Raw genomic sequence first — 18,736 nt, 5'->3', positions numbered from 1 at the left:
ATGTTGCGTTTTTAACATTTTATGAATAAAGAATTTTTTTTAATAACACCATACTGTTGTGCTGTACATGTTTTGACTTTCTGTACTTTAATAAAGGAGATGTTGCGTGTTTTAACTTGTATTAATAAAGAAATGTTTTTCCTTACTGTACACAGGACCTGCACAATTCCAGTCCCCGAGGGCCGCAAACAGGCCCGGTTTTCAAGGTTATCCTTAAAACGGGGGCTGTTTGCGGCCCTCGAGGACTGGAGATGTGCAGGCCTGACTGACTGTTCTGTACACCATCCTTAGAAAATATTTTGCCTTGAAATTTCTGAATCCAGCTCGCTGCTATTTCTCTGAGAGCATCTTTTGGTCCTTTCAAATTTACCGCTGCTGTTCTCGTGCTTAGAATCTCTCGTCCGGATTGGATGAGGCATCCTTATAGAATTTCAGAGTTCAATCATGAAATACTGCAGCCAATCCGTGTGTGGGAAGAATCCTACCAGCCTATCAGAGCGCTACCAGTCTATCTAAACCGCGCAAGCATGGATTCAGATTCTGACAAGGGCATGTGCCAACCTGGCCCCTCTGCCACTTGTCAGAGAGATACCACCAACTTACTTAGGCTCCTCAAAGTCTGAGATGGGGCAAATGGTGGTCCGATGACTTCCATTCATCCCAGGATGTGAGTACTTAAGCCCAACTCCGGTACCCAAATGGCTTTCACACCTTGGAAACCTCTGAGGCTTTCATGTCCGGGACCAGAGCAAAATTTTTGGCACCAAGCTTGGTAGCCAAATGGTCTCTCGGAACCGTGGACCTGGAAGTCCCCTGATCATATACTGTGCACACGAGTTATACACTTTAAACATACATGTTTAATCAAATATGCTTTACAGTTTTATACTGTCTAAGTCTTTTGGTTATGAGGGATTGAATAAGAATCTGTACTTTTATTCCCAGTAGCCATATCCCCCACACACTGCAAACCTGACTTAGACTTTTAAAATCCTCAGAGCCTTATTTATAGCTGGATCACCCCCAGAACCCTTATACCAAGTTCTGGGTGATCATGGCAATAACTAGGCATCCTCCCTTATACTAGTGACCCCTTTACTGTTTCAGGGATACCTTGCACCCCTAAGCCCCATTTACCTTTCTGGTGTGTGCAGAAGCAGGGACTCCTAGCGGTTAGTCGCGCAAGCATTTTCAGGGCAGGATTTTGATGGAGCATTGTGCCTATATTTATCTGGGATACTGTCTGATTCCGGGGTCCATTTTTGGGGTATCCAGCAACTCTGGACCCCTACTACCTAGGGACAATCTGATAAGACCTACTCCGCAAAAAGCACCCTGAAACCCATAGCCAAGCAATCTATGCTTGCTGGCACACCTGGAAAGGTAAAACACAGAAAATTCTTTATTGTCGCATAATTTTGCACAATGCATTTACAAACACTGGGCTGAAGAGCTGACACTCCCGAACCCCAATACATGGATCAGGGGTAACCAAGTGGGCTTGACCTTTATTGTGAGCCAGGTTTCCCTCTCACCATCACAATTCAGCATAAATTCGCTTACACACAATGGAACACAAAATACAAACAAAAAGACAAACTTACTTTGGGACTGGGGTCTAAAACTACGTGCAGGGAACTCTACGGGAGAGTTTTACCCTGACCAGGACTTAGCCCAGAAACTCCTGGAACTCAAATAGGCATTAAATCCTGACCGCTACGATCATTTCTGATAACTTGGTTCCAAAAAGCTGGACTTAGACTCTGGCGGGCAGACTTTTCAGGCTCGAAATCAAAGCTGGTCGCTCTGCTTTTTACACAGAAGCAACTAACGCTCTTACTACCGGGGACTCCAAATCTGATTGACTCACAGGTTCTTATAGTATTTTCAGTTTCATTCACAAAACTGAGCAGCCAATCAATGCGTGGGCACTTTCCCAAGCAGCCAATCAGAACCAAGCTGGTTAGAAAAGCCGGGTAAGGGGGAAATCTGAAATAGCCAAGAGACATGCGCAAGCCTGCCACCTCTCTCCCTGGCTACATCAATGCCACCCACTGGGCAGGCTCCACCAGGTCTGGCAGAGCAAGTGTCATCCCAGAGGACGGCCATTGATCTCCAAACCTGGTACTCCACCTTTCCCCGCTGACCAAATGCTATTTACACTTCTGGGCATCACCTGGCTGCTTTGAACTCCGATGTCCAACAGACATACTGGCGCCTATGGGTTTGCACGGGCTGCCTGTGTGGACATCGGTTCCGAATGTGTAAACAAATTACACTGCCTTAAAGTACATTTTAATACACTCTGAGTCTTGGGGGGCAGGGAACCGAAAAGGGGAAAATGTTGTCATTTTATTTCTATCTGCCTTATTCCCCACACACTTTCCATTGGACTCGGTTTGGACTCTCAGATTCCCCCCCAACCTTATTTACTGGTTGTGGGTCAACTTGGCACTAGCTGGGGTACCCCCCTTAACCTAGGGATTCCCTCAGGTACAGGAATACGTTTTATCCCTGTGCTTCATTCTCCTTTCTGGGCTGTGCTGAAGCAGGGTACCCTAGGGGTGAGTCGCACTTGCATTTTCAATGGGATGTATTGCCAGGACAATGTGCCTACATGTATCCAAGAATCAGGCATGATTCCCGGGTACATGTTTGATGGAACCAACAACTCCAGACCCCAACCTCCTAGGCACATTCTGTCAACGGTTCCTCCGCAACCCCCCCATTGAAACCCATACCCTTGCAATCCCTGCTTGATTGCATGCCCACAAAGGGAAAAACACAAAAAATGCTTTTATTACAGACAAAACATTGGAATAGTACAATGTTACAATGTTACTGGGCCCAAGAGCTAACTGTCTTGGACCCTTAAACACGGAGCAGTGGTAACCAAAACTAGCTTGACCTTTATTGTTTAGCCTGGTTACCCCCCCCCCCCCGCCCTCCCCCTGTCACAGTTATATGGGGCAATAGTGGGAGTTATAGGGAGCAGTTAAATGGGGTAATAGGAGTAATAGGGAGAGGTTATATGGGGTAATACGAAGAAATATAGGGAGCGGTTATATGGAGTAATAGGAAGAGTTATAGAAAGTCGTTATATGGGGTAATAGGGTGAGTTACAGTATAGGGAGCGATTTTATGGAGAAATAAGAGGTATAATAAGGAGAGGATTTATGGAGCAATGCGAGGAATTATAGAGAAGGGTTATATGGGGCAATACGAAGAGTTATATGGAGTAATTGATGGAGTTAAATGGAGAAAAAGGAGGAGTAGTAGGGAATGGTTATATGTGGGAAAATAAGGAATTACAGGATGCTGTTATATGAAACAATTGGAGGAGTTATAGGGCAACAGGATATAATGCATGAATTATTTATTATGTTGTTATGTGTGTCTTATTTAAGCAGTAATTCACCATGGCATTACCAGGCCATCAATGCCTATGATGGAAGGGGTCCATAAATGCTCATGATGGAAGAGTTGACTTACTGTACTTGGTGTCATGGGAGACCAAGACTTATGCACACATTTATACCAGGATTCTGGACTGAGCACACAAGATGAGTAAAATAAATTGTAATTTATTTCTTTTCAGACAAACACACAAATCTTCACAAAACACTGGATAAAACACTTTCTGGGATGGGGAAACGAACTCAAATGTCCTTGGAATGAAACAAAGTCTCTGTACACCCCTGCACGCATGCAAGTGGGTGCGCAAATTGATCCGTGTAACAGTTCCTGGCTAGGTGGCACAAGTTGCCCGCCCTATATCTCTGCCAACAGGAAAAAGTTTGTTCAGTCCTTACAGGGTTCGTGTACATGTTAAAGGAGTTATTACCGGGCTGACATTAAAAGTTTCCTGTCTTTACATTTAAAACCAGCACTGAAACACATTTTATTCTTTATATGTGGTTTCTACTTTTATAAACAATATAAAACAAATATGTATGTGTGTTGTATTTCTTCAGCTAGCCAGGATCCAAAAATTAGATTGCTAGCTCACTCTTAGCGCAAGTTAGCCACTTAAGTGGACAGGGCTGTGATGTGGTGAGTGGTTTAACCTAGTTCCCACGCCAATATGTTCAGTTTAAGTGGCTAACGAGATCGGTGGATACATTTGACAGGAAAGCACTTCAGCTAGACCGCAAACCACTTATCCAATTAACTTTGCGTTTTAGAGGTCTACGGCTTAGGAAGTAATCTCTATACTTCAAAGTGCACCCCACCCCCTCATAGGCACGCTTCTTCACTTAGTGCTTGGTTCAGCGCTAGCGGCTCCCCCTTGTGTCACAAATACAATTCGCACATAGTTCATTCATTCAACAGCAGCTAGCTTCTTTAGCTGCAAAATAAAGACAATAAAGATGGTATAGGGGCAAATATGATATGATGGGCACAATACAGTTTAACCCCTTCAGTCCCAACAGGGATTAGGGTTAACCAGCTGGGCATAATACCTTTATTATTTGCTTGGTTAACCCCCTCCCGGTACACTTGGGCATTCATGTTCAGGAAAAAACTTGTCCTGAGGGGTTATTACTATTATAGACTACATTTTAAAATATAAAAGAAAAATGTGTAATTGAAAGCTCCCTTACGTGTCTTCCCTCCCACTTGCCCTCCCGATCCTCCATGATGGCTTGAAATAAGGATGATGAGAATTTTGGAAATTGACAATATTAAAAATAGAAATACAGCTTTATTTATTGGTTCCTCATTCCAGATAAAGTATAAAAAGGAACAATTTTAATTGAAGTAAAATATTTTGAAGTTCTGGAGATTTAAAATGTGAATTTTTTTGAATCTCTTAACTTGAACCTTTAGCTTTCCCCATGAGATGTTCTCTCAAGTTCATGTTGGGTCGGAACATTATGATGAAACATTTGGGCACAAACATGCAGACCACGAGGGCCCAGCTTGAGGACAGGATGGCGAAGATCTCCATGGCCACGGTGTACTTGCCACGTGCACTGAGGGAGGCCGGGATAAAGGACACCCAGACACTGAGGAAGGCCAGCATGCTGAAGGTGATGAATTTGGCTTCGTTGAAGTTTCCAGGAAGCCTCCTGGCGAGGAAGGCAACAATGAAGCTGATGGTGGCTAAGAGACCTAGATATCCCAGCATGCACCAGAAGGCAATGGGGGAGCCCTCATTACATTCAGCGATGATGACCCCAGGTTGACTTTGGATGTTGTTTTCTTGAAATGGAGGAGAGAGCAAAAGCCAAGAGATGCACACGAGAAATTGTAAGAAGGAGCAGAACACTATGATCATGTAGGACACCCGAGGACTAGTCCATTTCCTCAGGTTGCTTCCTGGTTTTGTGGCCATGAAGGCAAAGACCACCATGAAGGTTTTTGCCAAGATGCAGGAGACACAGAGGGCAAAGACCATGCCAAAAGCAGCCTGGCGTAGAAGACATTTCTCAGGTTTCGGGTAACCAATGAAAGCTAAAGAGCAGAGGAAGCAGAAGGACAGGGACCCCAGGAGAAGACAACTGAGTGTGTAGTTATTTGCTCTGACAATTGGAGTGTTCTTATAATGGATGAAAAGCCCAATGATGAAAACTGGGATCATGGAGGAACAGAGACTGGTAGCAGCCAAAGTGGCACCCAAGGCCTCTTCATATGAAAGGAACTCAATTGTCTTTGGAAGGCATCTGTCTTTTGCGAGACTGGGCCACATATCCCATGGACACTTGAAGCAATCAATTGAGTCTGAAAGATAAAGGTGTGAAAAAGACACTTGAACACTTAACATCTTTTGGTTTGTCCATGGTGTTTATAGAATCTAGTTACCTGTCAAGTTAGATATTTCTCCTTGGGAACAGGAGACACATTGAAAACAACAGACAGGCTCCCCTCTTCTCATCACCCTCCTGAACCCTTTGTGGCAACTCTGGCTGCAGACAGACTCGGGAGCCTTGGGGACAATGAATATTGAACAAGTCACAATTTGAGAGGGGTTGAAAGGATCACAGCTCCCTTTTATCTGTGTCACTGCTTAACACTGAGGGAAGGACAGACTCATAGCTCCCTTCTGTCTTGGTCATTGTTTCAACTTGCAGGGGGGGGACAGACTCATAGCTCCATCCTATCTGTGTCACTATGTCACCCTACTTGGGGTGACGGACAGACTCATAGCTTCCTTGAATTGGATTATAAACTTTTAAGACCTCTCAATAATAATAATGGCATTTGTCTTCAAAAACACTGCCACTATACGTTGTGCTGCACAGACACAATGAGTGACTACCCTGTTGACTTCTCCTGACTTGCCCAAGTTGAACTGACACTGGGATTTTAACAAGATTCACAAACTCAATAACTTGTGAGAGGGCATTATAGACTAATCAGGGGAAGGGATGCCCTTTCCAAATGTCTTACTTTGTAGCACTTATTGTATTATAATTTCCTGTACTTTTTTGTCCCTGTGTAAAGTGCGGAGTACACTGTGATTGCAATTTAAATAAAGATATACATACAGCTGTAATATTCTGTCATGTTCTGACATGTTCTGTACAATCAAATCTCACACTCAAAGCCTTCACACTGCATACCGTACCTGTCTTCTCCCTAAGGCCCACACAACGGCACTTTCATTGATATTAAAGATTTTTCCATCTGAGGCCGCGGTATCGAAGCTTCCCACCTTGACCTGCCTCATCATGCCATCTGCACCCAGCTGCCAGTTCACAATATCGTACACTGCAGGGAGGTCCCCATTCTTATCGAAGAAGACCTCTCTTCCATTGCTCAGCCTCACACGTACGTTCTGAATATAGTGTAACAGCTGCAAGGGGAAAAGGATCATCCCTCATTTATTTGCCCTCTATGGACTGACAAATTCTACTAAACCAATTGTTCAGTCTCTTGAGTTTCCCAAGGAGTTTAATTTTGTGAGACCTCTGTGTCATGGTGGAGACTCCAGGAGCTGGAAGGACCTCGGTGGCCGGAACAGCAGGGAGCGTGGATTGTTTGGGTCATGGGCTGAGGTCAGTGGCAGATGGCAAGCAGGATCATCTGGGTCACAGGCAGGGTTCTGTGGCAGGCAGCAAGCAGGATCGTCTGGGTTACAGGCAGGGTTCGGTGGCATGCAGCAAGCAAGGATCGTCGGGGTCCAGGCAGGGGTTGGCAACAGAAAGGCAGGAGCAGGGCAGGGGAGCAGGAACTGAGACTTGGACTTGCTAGCAGGAAACAGACTGGGGCAATCTAGTTCAATTCCAAGGGCCTTTAATATGTAATTAGGACTACAGGGAACAGGTCAGGTCAGATCAGGCAGAAACAGAAGGAGTCAGGATCACAAAACAAAGGCCAGGAAGTACAGGAAACAGGAAACTATGACAGAGGACAGGAGCAACAATGAGAGACAGACAGACAGAGGAACTCAGAGCACACCCGGTGGACAGAGAAGGAACAGAAGGGGAGAGGGAGAACCAGGAAAATATGTCAGGACTATTCATGACACTCTGTGTTGGGTTTTCTTAATGGCAACATCACATGAACTGACATTGTGTGTAGCTATTATCACTTGTACTTGTACCTACTTGGGTTGTATTTGTAACCATGAGTCTCTTTTATTCTACTTCTCCAACCAAGGGCTGCTTACACCTTTTTCCAGGAGTAGCTCTACCAGAGATAATACTGTAACAGTCCTTTCCTGCCTTAAGTATCTAGGGAAAACTGTGCTAATCAGTGGAGTGGAGAAAGTAAAAATAAATACCAGGAGTTACAATGTGAACACTATACTATAGACTTTGTGTCTTCTCAATAAAATTAAAATAAATATTATTACAGCTTGGAATGAATAAAACTAAGGTTGTGAATCTGCTTTAAAGGGCATCACATGGAGCTTACTTTCAAAATAGGTAATAATAGGTTGAACTGATAGAGAGGAGACTGGGGGAAGATTAGGGACTTTCACATACTTCATTTCTGCACCCCAGAGTAACAAAGACACACTGATACATGACCCCATAATAGTATTGACAACGAGGGCCATTTGTACATTCACATAAAACAAATAATTAATTGAGATGGGCAATTTTTTGCGGTAGGTTTTTATCTGTCATGATGTCAGGACTTCATATGCAGGTTGGAGCTCATTTGCCAGAACAGCAAGGAGCAGGGAAGGCTTAGTCAGGGTCACAGGCAGAGGTCCAGGACAGGCAGCAGTGTATAATAGTCAGGTCACAGGCACAGAGGTATGCAGCAGGGAATACACAGGTAGAGGGACAGAGGCTATGGTAGGGAAAAGGAAAGGAACACACTGGCACAGGCCTAATTAAAGGCAAGAACCTTTATTAGCAAGGACTGGACAAGTGCAAGATCAGAAACAGGCTGTGGCAGAGAAGTCCATGGAACACAAAACAAAGGCAAAGAGGAACAGAAGACAGGAAACTATAAAGGCAGGCAAGGACAGAAGACAGGGAAACACAGGAGGACCAAGAGAATTCGAACCGAGGAAAACCTAGAGCAGATAGAAGCAGCAGCACACCCGGTGGACACACAAAGGAACTGTGAAAGAGAGAAATTTAAGTAACTACTGTATATATTCCTGACATGCGGATCAGCCGGAACCTTTTGTCCACGGATTTCAGCAGATCAGTCTCAAAATGGCTATTCGCATTTTGCTGAATTGTTTTATTTTTTTTACACCGACAATCAATCTGCAGATTCCGCAATCTGTTGACGGACTTTAAGAATCCAATCCGTGGATTCAGCAACCAGCATGCAGATTGCGGAATCCGTTGATTGGATTCTTAAAATCCATCAGCGGATTTCGGAATCCACAAATGGATTCTCATAATCCTCCTGTGGATTGTAGCCAATGGCGGTTTTGGATTTATTTGCACGGATTTAAACTATAACAATCCATTAGCGGATTTTACACAGCGGAACAGATTTTTAATGGCAAATTCAGAAAAATTCAGGAAACAGATTTGGACTGGTTTGCCTATCTCTAATGGTTAACAGCAAATCTTACTTGCCATGGTTTGAAATTATGAATATCTGGACAACTTCCGTTATAAAATCGTCCTCTCCCCTCCTGGCATGTTTTCAGATCATGCAGAGCTTTGGCTACAAGATAAATAGCTGTATAAACGTTGTAGGAACCTCTTACGTTGGATACATCATTGTAACTGTTCTCGATACTCTCTAAATCCTCATTTCCCGTACATAATTTAGCAAGATTACTCAATGACCCAGTGAGCTTTCTCTGGTCCAAGAATTTGCATCCAAATATTTCTTCCCAGAACTTCTTGGCCCAAATTTCACCTGTCGAATTGAATAGACGAACGCTGTTAAGATACTCTCTAAATCCTGCAATCTTTGAGCTGTAGAAGGCAAAACCAATGCAGCCAGAGAGTATAGTAGAGTATTTCTCCACTGATAATATGTTTGAGATGGACCAAGCTTCACTGGCCACAAAGATCTTTCCAGTCACGTTCTGCCTCAGCATTTCATCAAGAAGTGGGATCATGTCAAAATCTGTGGAGAAGACCACCACAGCTGTGGCTGTTGATTCTCTGATGACCCTGATGAGCTGGGGAGTGTTCATATCCAGATGGCTTAGCAGGATAAATTCTGTGAAGGCCACACAAGCTCCTGCTTTGAGGATCTCCTGCTTAATGACTTGGATGCCCTGTTGTCCATAGTCATTTCCCAATGCTACCAAGCCAACCCATGTCCAGCCAAAATGCAAAACCAGCTGGGCCAGTCCTTGCGACTGGAAGGCATCACTTGGTACAGTCCTGAAGAATGAAGGGAACTGTATTCTGTCACTCAGGAGGGAGCTGGTCGAGTAGATACTGATCTAAAGTGACACATTTGAGTTTTATAAGGTACAGGTAACAATTTTCACTGAAAATATCAATAAAAGTAGAGCGATAACTTAATATTATGGCAATGCTTTTTTCTGAAATATCACAATAAAAAAGAAAAAATATAAATGAGATGAATTGTGCTTTGTAATAACCCCATTCAAATATAAATGTATCTATCCTAATATGCATTGCTGGCAGTTGTGTTGAGTTGCTGTTTGGAAGAGATCAGTGTGATAAGATGTTCAGCACTGTGGATAGCTCCTATTGTTCCTTACCTGTGGGTATCTGTACAGACCCAGGATATGCGCCATGAGAATGGAGTAGGTGGAGGTTGAGTGTCCAATGATGGCAGCCAGAGGTGGCTTTTCCCGGCAAGAGAAATTGGGGATTCCCTGGCTCTGACCTGTTAAAATCTTCAGGGTCCCATCCAGCTCCCTCTGCAGTACACGACAAGAGTCGTAGATTTGAAAGCCCAGGGTGAGGTTGGGGAGGAGGTCATGTCTTCTGTTGATCTCCTCCATGGTGAACCTCATGGCCTGGAACTGCGGGAAGACATCAGAATAGAAGCTGAGGGGGAGAAGGAAGAAACTAAGGATATGATCTTTTACCTATAGAGAAACTGAGGAAGGTAGAGGGAGAATTATGAAGGCAATGGAACAAAAGTCTGTGGAGAGGTGGTGCTAATTTAATATCTTCTACCCAAGGAGGAAATGGAACTGGAGGATTAAAAGGTAGAGAGAGAAAAGATGATAGAAGAGAGAGAGAGAGAGAGAGAGAGAGAGAGAGAGAGAGAGAGAGAGAGCGAGGAGAGAGAGAGAGAGAGAGAGAAGAGAGAGAGAGAGAGAAGAGAGAGAAGAGAGAGAAGAGAGAGAAGAGAGAGAAGAGAGAGAGGAGAGAAGAGAGAGGAGAGAGAGAGAGAGAGGGAGAGGTGGAAGGGGGATAGTGAGAGAGATAGACGGATAAAGATTAAAAACATAGCTAGGGAGAAGAAATAGAGAGGGGATAGAAGAGAAAGAGGAAGATAACGATAGTTATTTAGAGAGCAAAGGGAGCAGTGATACAAAAAATAATAAAATAGTTTTGAGAGATATCATGCGGAGAGAGAAAAAGAGAAAGGGTGAGAAAGAGGGAGAGACAGATGGGAGGAGAGGGGGATAGGGGCATAGAGAAGAAGATAGAGAGAGAGGGAGAGATGGAGATGAAACTATAGAAGAATATTGTAAACCTTACAATTTACAGGCTCCCTGTCGGGGGGTCTCTATGAAAATGGATTCCAGGTACTGTACATCAACTTGGAAGGGAATCACTATGCCTATTAAGATATCTCCATGCTTGTAGAGCCCAGTTAGGTCCAAGCCACGCAGTTTGCACCCCAGGCTGTCAGAACGAGAGGCAGGAGTGAGGTAGGAGAGAACAAGATGCCATATAGACCAGTATAAAAGGGACATCGCCCTGAAATCAGACAGAAGAAAGAGATTTAATCCTAATCTTTCATTTATAGGATGGGAAATCAGAACCCTGCAATGTAATAGAGTCACCCAGACATTATATACCAGGCATTATTGCTATGTAGGATAATTACATTATCTGAGCAGAAGATGGAAACAAATAGATATATACTCAGCCTCATCATACAGCACCCCATGTTTATTACTATTGTAAAGATACTTAACATCATTATACAGAGCGGCATGTTCGTTATCAGTGAATACATACTCGGCATCATTATACAGTGTGGCATGTTCATTATCAGTGTATAGAGATGCTCAGCATCATTATACAGTGCAGCATGTTCATTGTCAGTGTGTATACTGTAGATATTCAGCATCATTATACAGCATGTCACAATCATTTTCAGTGTATAGATTCTCATTATCATTATACAGTGCAGCATGAGATATATATACTGTATATATCTCATGCTGCACTGCATGCTGTATATATATATATATATATATCATGCTGCACTGTATAATGATAATGAGAATCTATACACTGAAAATGATTGTGACATGCTGTATAATGATGCTGAATATACAAATTTGCTTACCTCATTCTTTCTCTGTCTCTAAATCTCGGCCGTGTGGATATTTTTAATTAATGCCCCTTTTTATACATAAGTGAATTCCCTGGTTAGCAGAAAAGCATTAATTAGCACTGACCTCTTCTGTTCTGCAGAGCAATGTGTGTTTGCAATATGTCTCTGACAACCTGACATGGAGGGGGGAATGTGAGGGATATTTCTAACAGGATAATTATTTAACCGGTGGGACTGATTTTTTTCCAGGAGAGACTCAGAGAATTCCCTTTAATGGGACTCAGGAAATAATGCACAAGTCTATTTGTACTTTATTTTTACGAGATATAGGCTACGACAGTGTGTGTTATGGGGAGGATGGCACTGCTTCTGCTCGTGCTGTACCTGTGCTGCGTGTACATGTCATGGTGTGGTAGTGTGTGTGAGGGGAAGGCTGGCACTGCCACTGCCCACACTGTACCAGAGATGTGTGTTGTGACAGTGAGGGGGTAACCAGGCTCAATAATAAAGGTTAAGCCCACTTGGTTACCCCTGATCTGTGTTTGAAGCTCCTAGAGTGTCAGCTCTTGGACCGGACTTTCATATATGCATCACTTTGACGGTGTGTAAATTATGCGACAATACAGTATTTTTGTGTTTTTACCTAGCCAGGGTTTTGCGGGGAAACTTCTTTCAGATTGTGGCTATGTACTGTAGTTGGGGTTCCCAAGTTATGGGATACCCCAAAGATATACCCGGGAATCAGGTAAGATTCTCAGGCACATTGAAGCACAGTGCTTCAGAAAAATCCTACCCTGGAAACGTTCTTGCGACTCACAGCCAGGTTTCCCTGCTTCAGCACAAACCGGAAAGTTAAAAAGGGCATCAGGGACCAAGGTATCCCCAGAATTGTCCTTGGGTACCCAGCATAAGGGGGGATGCCCAGTTTATGCCCAAGTCACCCTGAACCTGGTACAGGGATTCAGGGGTTGCTCCAGCTATGTAATAAAGCTGCAAAGGTTTTTATTTGAGTATAAAGATAAAGTCAGGGTTTTGCAGTGTGCCAGGGATAAGGCTGGTAAGAGTAGGTAACATATATTCTTATTCTATCCCTGACACCAGACCAAGAGACTTAGACAGGGTTAAACACAAGACGCAGAGTCAAAGTATATTTTATTAAAGGTTTTTATTTGATAAATGTATATGCTTGTAACTATGTGCCTGTGGGATTTCCAAGTCCGTGGTTCTGAGAGACCAGATGGCTACCAAGCTTGGCACCACTGAGTCTGCTCGGGACCCAGAGTTGAAAGCCTCAGGGATGCCAAGGTGTTAGAACAGGAGGAGTACTGCAGTTATCTCTGAGTACCCCTGTCCTGGGCACCACTTGGCACCACTGAGTCTGCTCGGGACCCAGAGTTGAAAGCCTCAGAGAAGCCAAGGTGTTAGAACAGGAGTACTGCCGTTATCTCTGAGTACCCCCGTCCTGGGCTAACAAAGGGCTATCTGGCAACCATTTGCTGAGCCCCAGACTCTGTGGGGCCTGGACAGCGAGTGGGCTCGATATGCTAAGAGGCAGAGGTGCCAGGTTGGCGCATGCCCCATTGCAGTATCAAAATTTGTGCCCGCCCTGATTCAGTATACTGACAAATTGGTGATTGGCTAGCAGGAGAATTCCCATGCGCTGATTGGCTGTAGTGGTTGTTGAATTGGACTTCCAAAACCTATAAGAAACCTTGCATCCAATCAGGACCTCAGATTCCAAGCGCCCAACCATCAGCGGCAAATTCAAGATACGAAAAAGATGCTCTATGAGAAATAGACGCGAGCCGGCTTCAGGGATTTTCAACTCAAGAAATGTTCTAAGTCCCACCTTTCAGGGCAAAGTTCTGAAAATGGGACGTAGCGGTCGTAGCTGGTATTGCATGCCAAATTGTGTTCCAGGACTTTTGTGAGTACGTCCCGGTCATTGGAAAGGGCTCCTACAGACGTCAGTTGTTAACATTTAGTTCCAAGAAAGTATATTTTGTTCCCAGTTTTCAGTGCAAATTGTGTTACATTGTGTTACATTGTGTGTATGTCTTTTCATGGAATAAATTACAACTTATTTTACCTCCTTGTCTTGCTCAATGTCACAGTAGACCAGGTCTTACCAACAAATTAATACCGGGATTCTGGACTGAACAGTACAAGGAGGGTAAAATAAATTGTAATTTATTTCCTTTAAAGACAAATACACAATACTTCACAATTACAGCCAAAATACACGTACTGGGACGGGAAAACGAAATAAAATGTCCACGGAACGCAACAAAGTCTCTGGACACCCCTGCACGCATGCAAGTGGGTGCACAATGTGAGCCGTGCGACAGTCCTTGGCTAGGGGCACAACTTGCCAGCCCTATATCTCCGCCAAAAGGAATTATTTCATAAAGTCCTTACAGGATTAGTTTGGGTATCCTTAGCTAAAACGAATTCTGGAAGAGGGGTACGATCCTTTGTTACGATGTAGTTAACCCCTCACACTCTGGAACCGCTGATGCTGTACTGGGACATTTCTTGGTTGATCTTAGGTGAATCTCAGATGGAACTCACTGGGACTGGGCTGCAGGCATCTTTATAGGGTTAAGGGTCCTATACCTAACATACACACCCAATCCTCTTGTGGGAACAACTTTTCCCACCTATCCCAGACTTGCCAGTAGCTCACAAAAAGGGCAGAAGTTGCTTCCCGGTTTGCAAAGAGCATGTGCTAACTTGATACCTAAGCTGCTTAGCATACCGGGCCCAACCTCTTACCTGGCAACAGTAAGTCTGGGGTTTGGCTACCAAGTGTGAAGCGCCCATACTACACACCGGTATGTGATACTTAGGAATAAACCGGAATCCCTGACACCTAGGGTCTCTGAGGCTTTTCAACTCCAGACTTCTCTGGACACTGGGGAACCATCTCAGCAGGGTGCCTTTTGAAGTACAGAGATGAAAAATCCCTCAGCTCATTCATCCATAACATATGGGCATGTCAATCGATTAATTGCCAGACCGGCAGGAAAGGGGTTCCTGCCTTCACATTTAAAACACCATGGAAATAAAGTATATTTATAAATGTATGTTCTGCATATGTTACAAATATCAAACTCATATGTATGTTCATGGTTCATGTGTGACTAAATGCACTCCAAAAATTAGAGTGCTAGCTCTTTGCTAGTGCAAGTTATCCACTTAATTAAATGGGCTCTATGATGTGGGTTGCGGTTTGACCTATAATTGGTCTGGGTTACAAGCCGGCATCCAATGTATCCATGCTGAATTTTGATCGGTAACCGCAGACACACACCATCAATTCAGCTTAAGTGGTTAACGAGCACGGTGGATACATTTTGACAAGCAGGCACTTCAGCTAGATCGCAAACCACTTATCCAATTGACTTTGCGGTTCAGACATCTGCGGCTTGGAAAATGATACCCATCTTTAAAGCAGCTACTTATCCACGGCACGCTTCTTCAATCAGCGCTTGGCACAGCGCTAGAAGCTCCGCCTTGCGTCTCAAACACAGTTAGCACATTTTCATTCATTCATTGGAACTGTAGCTAGCTTCTGAGCTGCAAAACAGGGACAAAAAAAGCTAGGATTGGGGAAAACATGGTATTATGGGGACAATATCTTTTAACCCCTACAGTCCCAACAAGGGTTAGGGTTAATCAGCCGGGCATAATACCTTTATTATTGGCCTGGTTTACCCTCTCCCGCCAAACTCAATCAAATGATCCTGGTAAAAAAGGTGTTAATAACCCTGTCTCCCATGACATGTGTACGTCATGGTGTAGTAGTGTGTGAGGGGAATCTTTTTTTATTTTAAATACAAAATACAAATATTTACAAATACACACAATACTCACAGAATAGCATCCAGAGAATGACATAAACATTACATTTTATCTTAGAGAGATTCCCTTTTCAAAAATATCCAAACACATCTCTCCAACCTCTCAGATTCCCTCTGTTATATAAACTTTACTGATAGATAAATAACACAAATTAGAAAAGCAAGTTTCCTGCAAAAAGAAAATCTAATTCTTAAAGTCCTTTAGACTAGAAAAGGCTTCAGTCCAGTTCTTTTACCCCTTAATACTATTCACATTAATAGTTGCCACCTTCAGCGTAGAGGGGCACTTTGCATATTTAGTGAATCACCACCACCCTTTTTTTTTCTTTTTAGCCCCATTTTTCTTTTTGACCATTTTCTTTCTCCTGGGGGGACTCTCTGATGGTAGATTTCTCTTATTTGATGGTCCGGCCATCTCAATGTTTTGAATTGATCCAGACTGCTGTGGGGTCTGACTTTCCGACATATCGGGGTCTGCATCACCCATCTTTTCGCCCCAACTCTTTTCCTCCAATACCTCATAGCTTTTGTGCAGTGAGATCTCTTCTTGGACAGTTTCTTTATCTCCAGTTTTTGCAGTTTTCTTTCCAGCTGAGCTGGTTTGGGCAGTCTTCTTCTTATTTCTTATGGTTTCCCATTCATTATCGCCATCTCTGCGAGGTTCGCCGCCATCTTTGTGGGGTTAGCCGCCATCACTGCGATGTTCGCGATCTTTGTGGGGTTTGCCGCCATACTTGCGGGGTACATCACCTTCTTGAGTAGAATTCTCTGTGTTTGGTACAAAACTCAGATCGCTCCTGTGCTCTCCGTCTTACCCCCTTTGGGCTGGAAGCATATATGTCAGACCCCGAGACTTTAAAACCTCTTCTACAGGTGTAAGTTGAAGACTTTCTGATGACTCTGTGTCATTCTGCCCATAATGGTTGTGTTCGGCTTCTGGGCAATCTTTAAAGGAATGACCACATTTATAGCACAGGTTGCAGACAATGTCCTTGTCACACTCAGAGCTGTGATGACACCAATTGAACCACATAAAGTGCACCTGATTTTATCACACGCTGAGCTTACTGTAAGTGCCTAGGGGAATCACATTTAAAACACTTTTTAGGCTGTCCCCAATAAAAACATCGCCCGCGATCCCTTCCAATATATATGGCGTTTGGGAGGTGACATGCCACATTGTGTGTGTACCTGAGCTTAACTTTAAACTTGTAGCCCCCATTCCAGAAACCTTCAGCATCCATATTTTTCACTGGACCAGACTGAACATCACACTGTCTTTGTAGCCAAAAATGTATATCTTCTACCGCTACAGTCTCAATATCAAAAATAATATTCACTTCCACGGTCACTGGGCGAGATACCTGGATAACTTTAAAAAATTCCCATTCTGGATTATCCTTCACTTCTCTGTAACAAGACCAGAATTTTTCTAACCCTTCTGGTGTCTTAAAGCTGACTTCGTAGTTCCTGCTATGAGGAGCATGAAACAAAGCATTAACCTCACTGGGTTGGAAACCAAGAGAAACTTTGATCAAGTCCTGTCCTATGACAAATCTGTCCGGTATTGGAACCATATCCCCACAATAATGAAGTCTGACAACGTTCCTGCACTTGTTGGCATCATCAAATGACAAATAAGACGTACCTGGGCGTCTTGTACTCCATGCTGACTGCTGGGGACGAGCTGGTACAGCCGCTCCTGTTGGTTTTGCTGCCGTTCCTGCTTCATCTAAGGACTTTGCTTTTGCCGCTCTTGTTTCTGCCAAGGGCTTTGATGCTGCTGCAGGCTGTATGGATTTCTCTCCCATTTTAGGAATCTCCATTTCTTGTGCCTGAAAAAACTTTACTGCTTCAGCATTTTCCAGTGCTTCAGCCATTTCTATTTCAGACACTTCTTCCTGTGCTTGGGCTGTTTGCTGCTCTGGCTCAGGTGTATTTCCAGCATCATTCAGGCTCTCAGCCTGTGCTGTTTGCTGTGTGTCTGCCTTGGGTGTGGCTGCTAATTCCTGCACCTGTCTGCTACCCTCAGCAGCTTGTAGTGTCTCTGTGTCAGGTACAGTTGTATGCAGTGTCTCTGTGTATACAGTTGTATCCAGGGTCTCTGTCTCCGGTGCAGCTGTATGCAGTGTCTCTTTGTCAGGTACAGTTGTATACAGGGTCACTGCATCAGGTGCAGTTGTATACAGGGTCACTGCGTCAGGTGAAGTTGCTTGTGGGGTCTCAGGAGTAGCTGCAGTTGCCTGTGCATTAGTGTGTATGTCCTTACAAATTTGTGGGATAACAATTTCTGTGACCCCAAGTCTCCTTTTCTCATGTTCTGCCTGCCTTTTACTCCTGGCTTCATTAGACCTTGGGCTGGTTTTAGCCGCAGTTCTCTTACCCGTCTGGTTCTGAGTACTTTCAGTATTCTCCATCTCAGCTTCTTTCTGCCCAACATTTTCATTAGTCTCCTTTTCCATATTTTCTGACTCTTTCTTTTGCAAAGGTTTTGCACTTTAGCTTCCAGGGGAACTTTCTTATCCGCATTCAGATTAGCTTGAGACCTGGTTCCAACTCCTCTCCCTCCTCCAGGGTCTTCCGCCATCTTGGCTCACAGCTCCTCCCATTCCTGTATGTGAGGGGAGGCTGGCACTGCTGCTGTCCACGCTGTACCTGTGCTGTGTATACATGCCATGGTTGTGATGGTGAAGGGGAAACCAGGCAATCAATAGAGGTATTATGCCGGGCTGGTTTCCTCTGAACCTTGTTTCAGGTTTTAGATTTAAAACTCTGGGTATTGTACCTGCAATGAATGTATTGTATGACATCACCGCTGGGATGCCCTGCTTCGGCACAGAGAAGAAAAGTAAAAGGAGGTATAAGGCGTGTCCCAGGTATAGTCCGGGGCCCCTGGTCTAAGGGGAGTACCCCACAGTATAAGCCCAAACACCCGGACCCCGGTATAGGGTTTCGGAGGTTCTCCAACCATGTTTAAGGTTTCTAGAGTAAAATAATTTTTA

The 18,736-nt window shown here is 43.9% G+C and overlaps 1 protein-coding gene across 1 annotated transcript; it reads right to left on the bottom strand.

Moving 5' to 3' along the window:
• Positions 1-4,813: 4,813 nt before the first annotated feature.
• LOC142471464 (vomeronasal type-2 receptor 1-like) lies at positions 4,814-18,196 on the bottom strand. The gene is made up of 8 exons (XM_075578262.1): positions 16,926-18,196; positions 16,550-16,741; positions 11,064-11,210; positions 10,109-10,400; positions 8,993-9,823; positions 6,572-6,799; positions 5,806-5,929; positions 4,814-5,724 (listed from the first exon to the last, which is right to left on the bottom strand). Exons 1-8 carry the CDS (start codon positions 18,194-18,196, stop codon positions 4,814-4,816), a joined length of 3,996 nt encoding a protein of 1,331 aa, XP_075434377.1.
• Between the last annotated feature and the right edge of the window lie 540 nt (positions 18,197-18,736).

This window comes from Ascaphus truei, chromosome 20, assembly GCF_040206685.1.
Source record: "Ascaphus truei isolate aAscTru1 chromosome 20, aAscTru1.hap1, whole genome shotgun sequence".
Taxonomy (NCBI): Eukaryota; Metazoa; Chordata; class Amphibia; order Anura; family Ascaphidae; genus Ascaphus; species Ascaphus truei.
The sequence above is the reverse complement of the archived record's forward strand: the minus strand, read 5'-3'. Positions and strand labels throughout refer to the sequence as shown.

What these genes read in the sequence shown, in the direction of transcription:
- LOC142471464 (XM_075578262.1), bottom strand. Translation starts at nt 18,196, where the DNA reads ATGGAAAAGGAGACTAATGAAAATGTTGGGCAGAAAGAAGCTGAGATG. An exon ending in AAGTTTAAAGTTAAGCTCAG is followed by an intron (nt 16,742 to 16,925) that starts GTACACACACAA and finishes GTGTCATCACAG; the next exon opens with CTCTGAGTGTGACAAGGACA. An exon ending in AGAAATATCTAACTTGACAG is followed by an intron (nt 5,725 to 5,805) that starts GTAACTAGATTC and finishes TTTATCTTTCAG; the next exon opens with ACTCAATTGATTGCTTCAAG.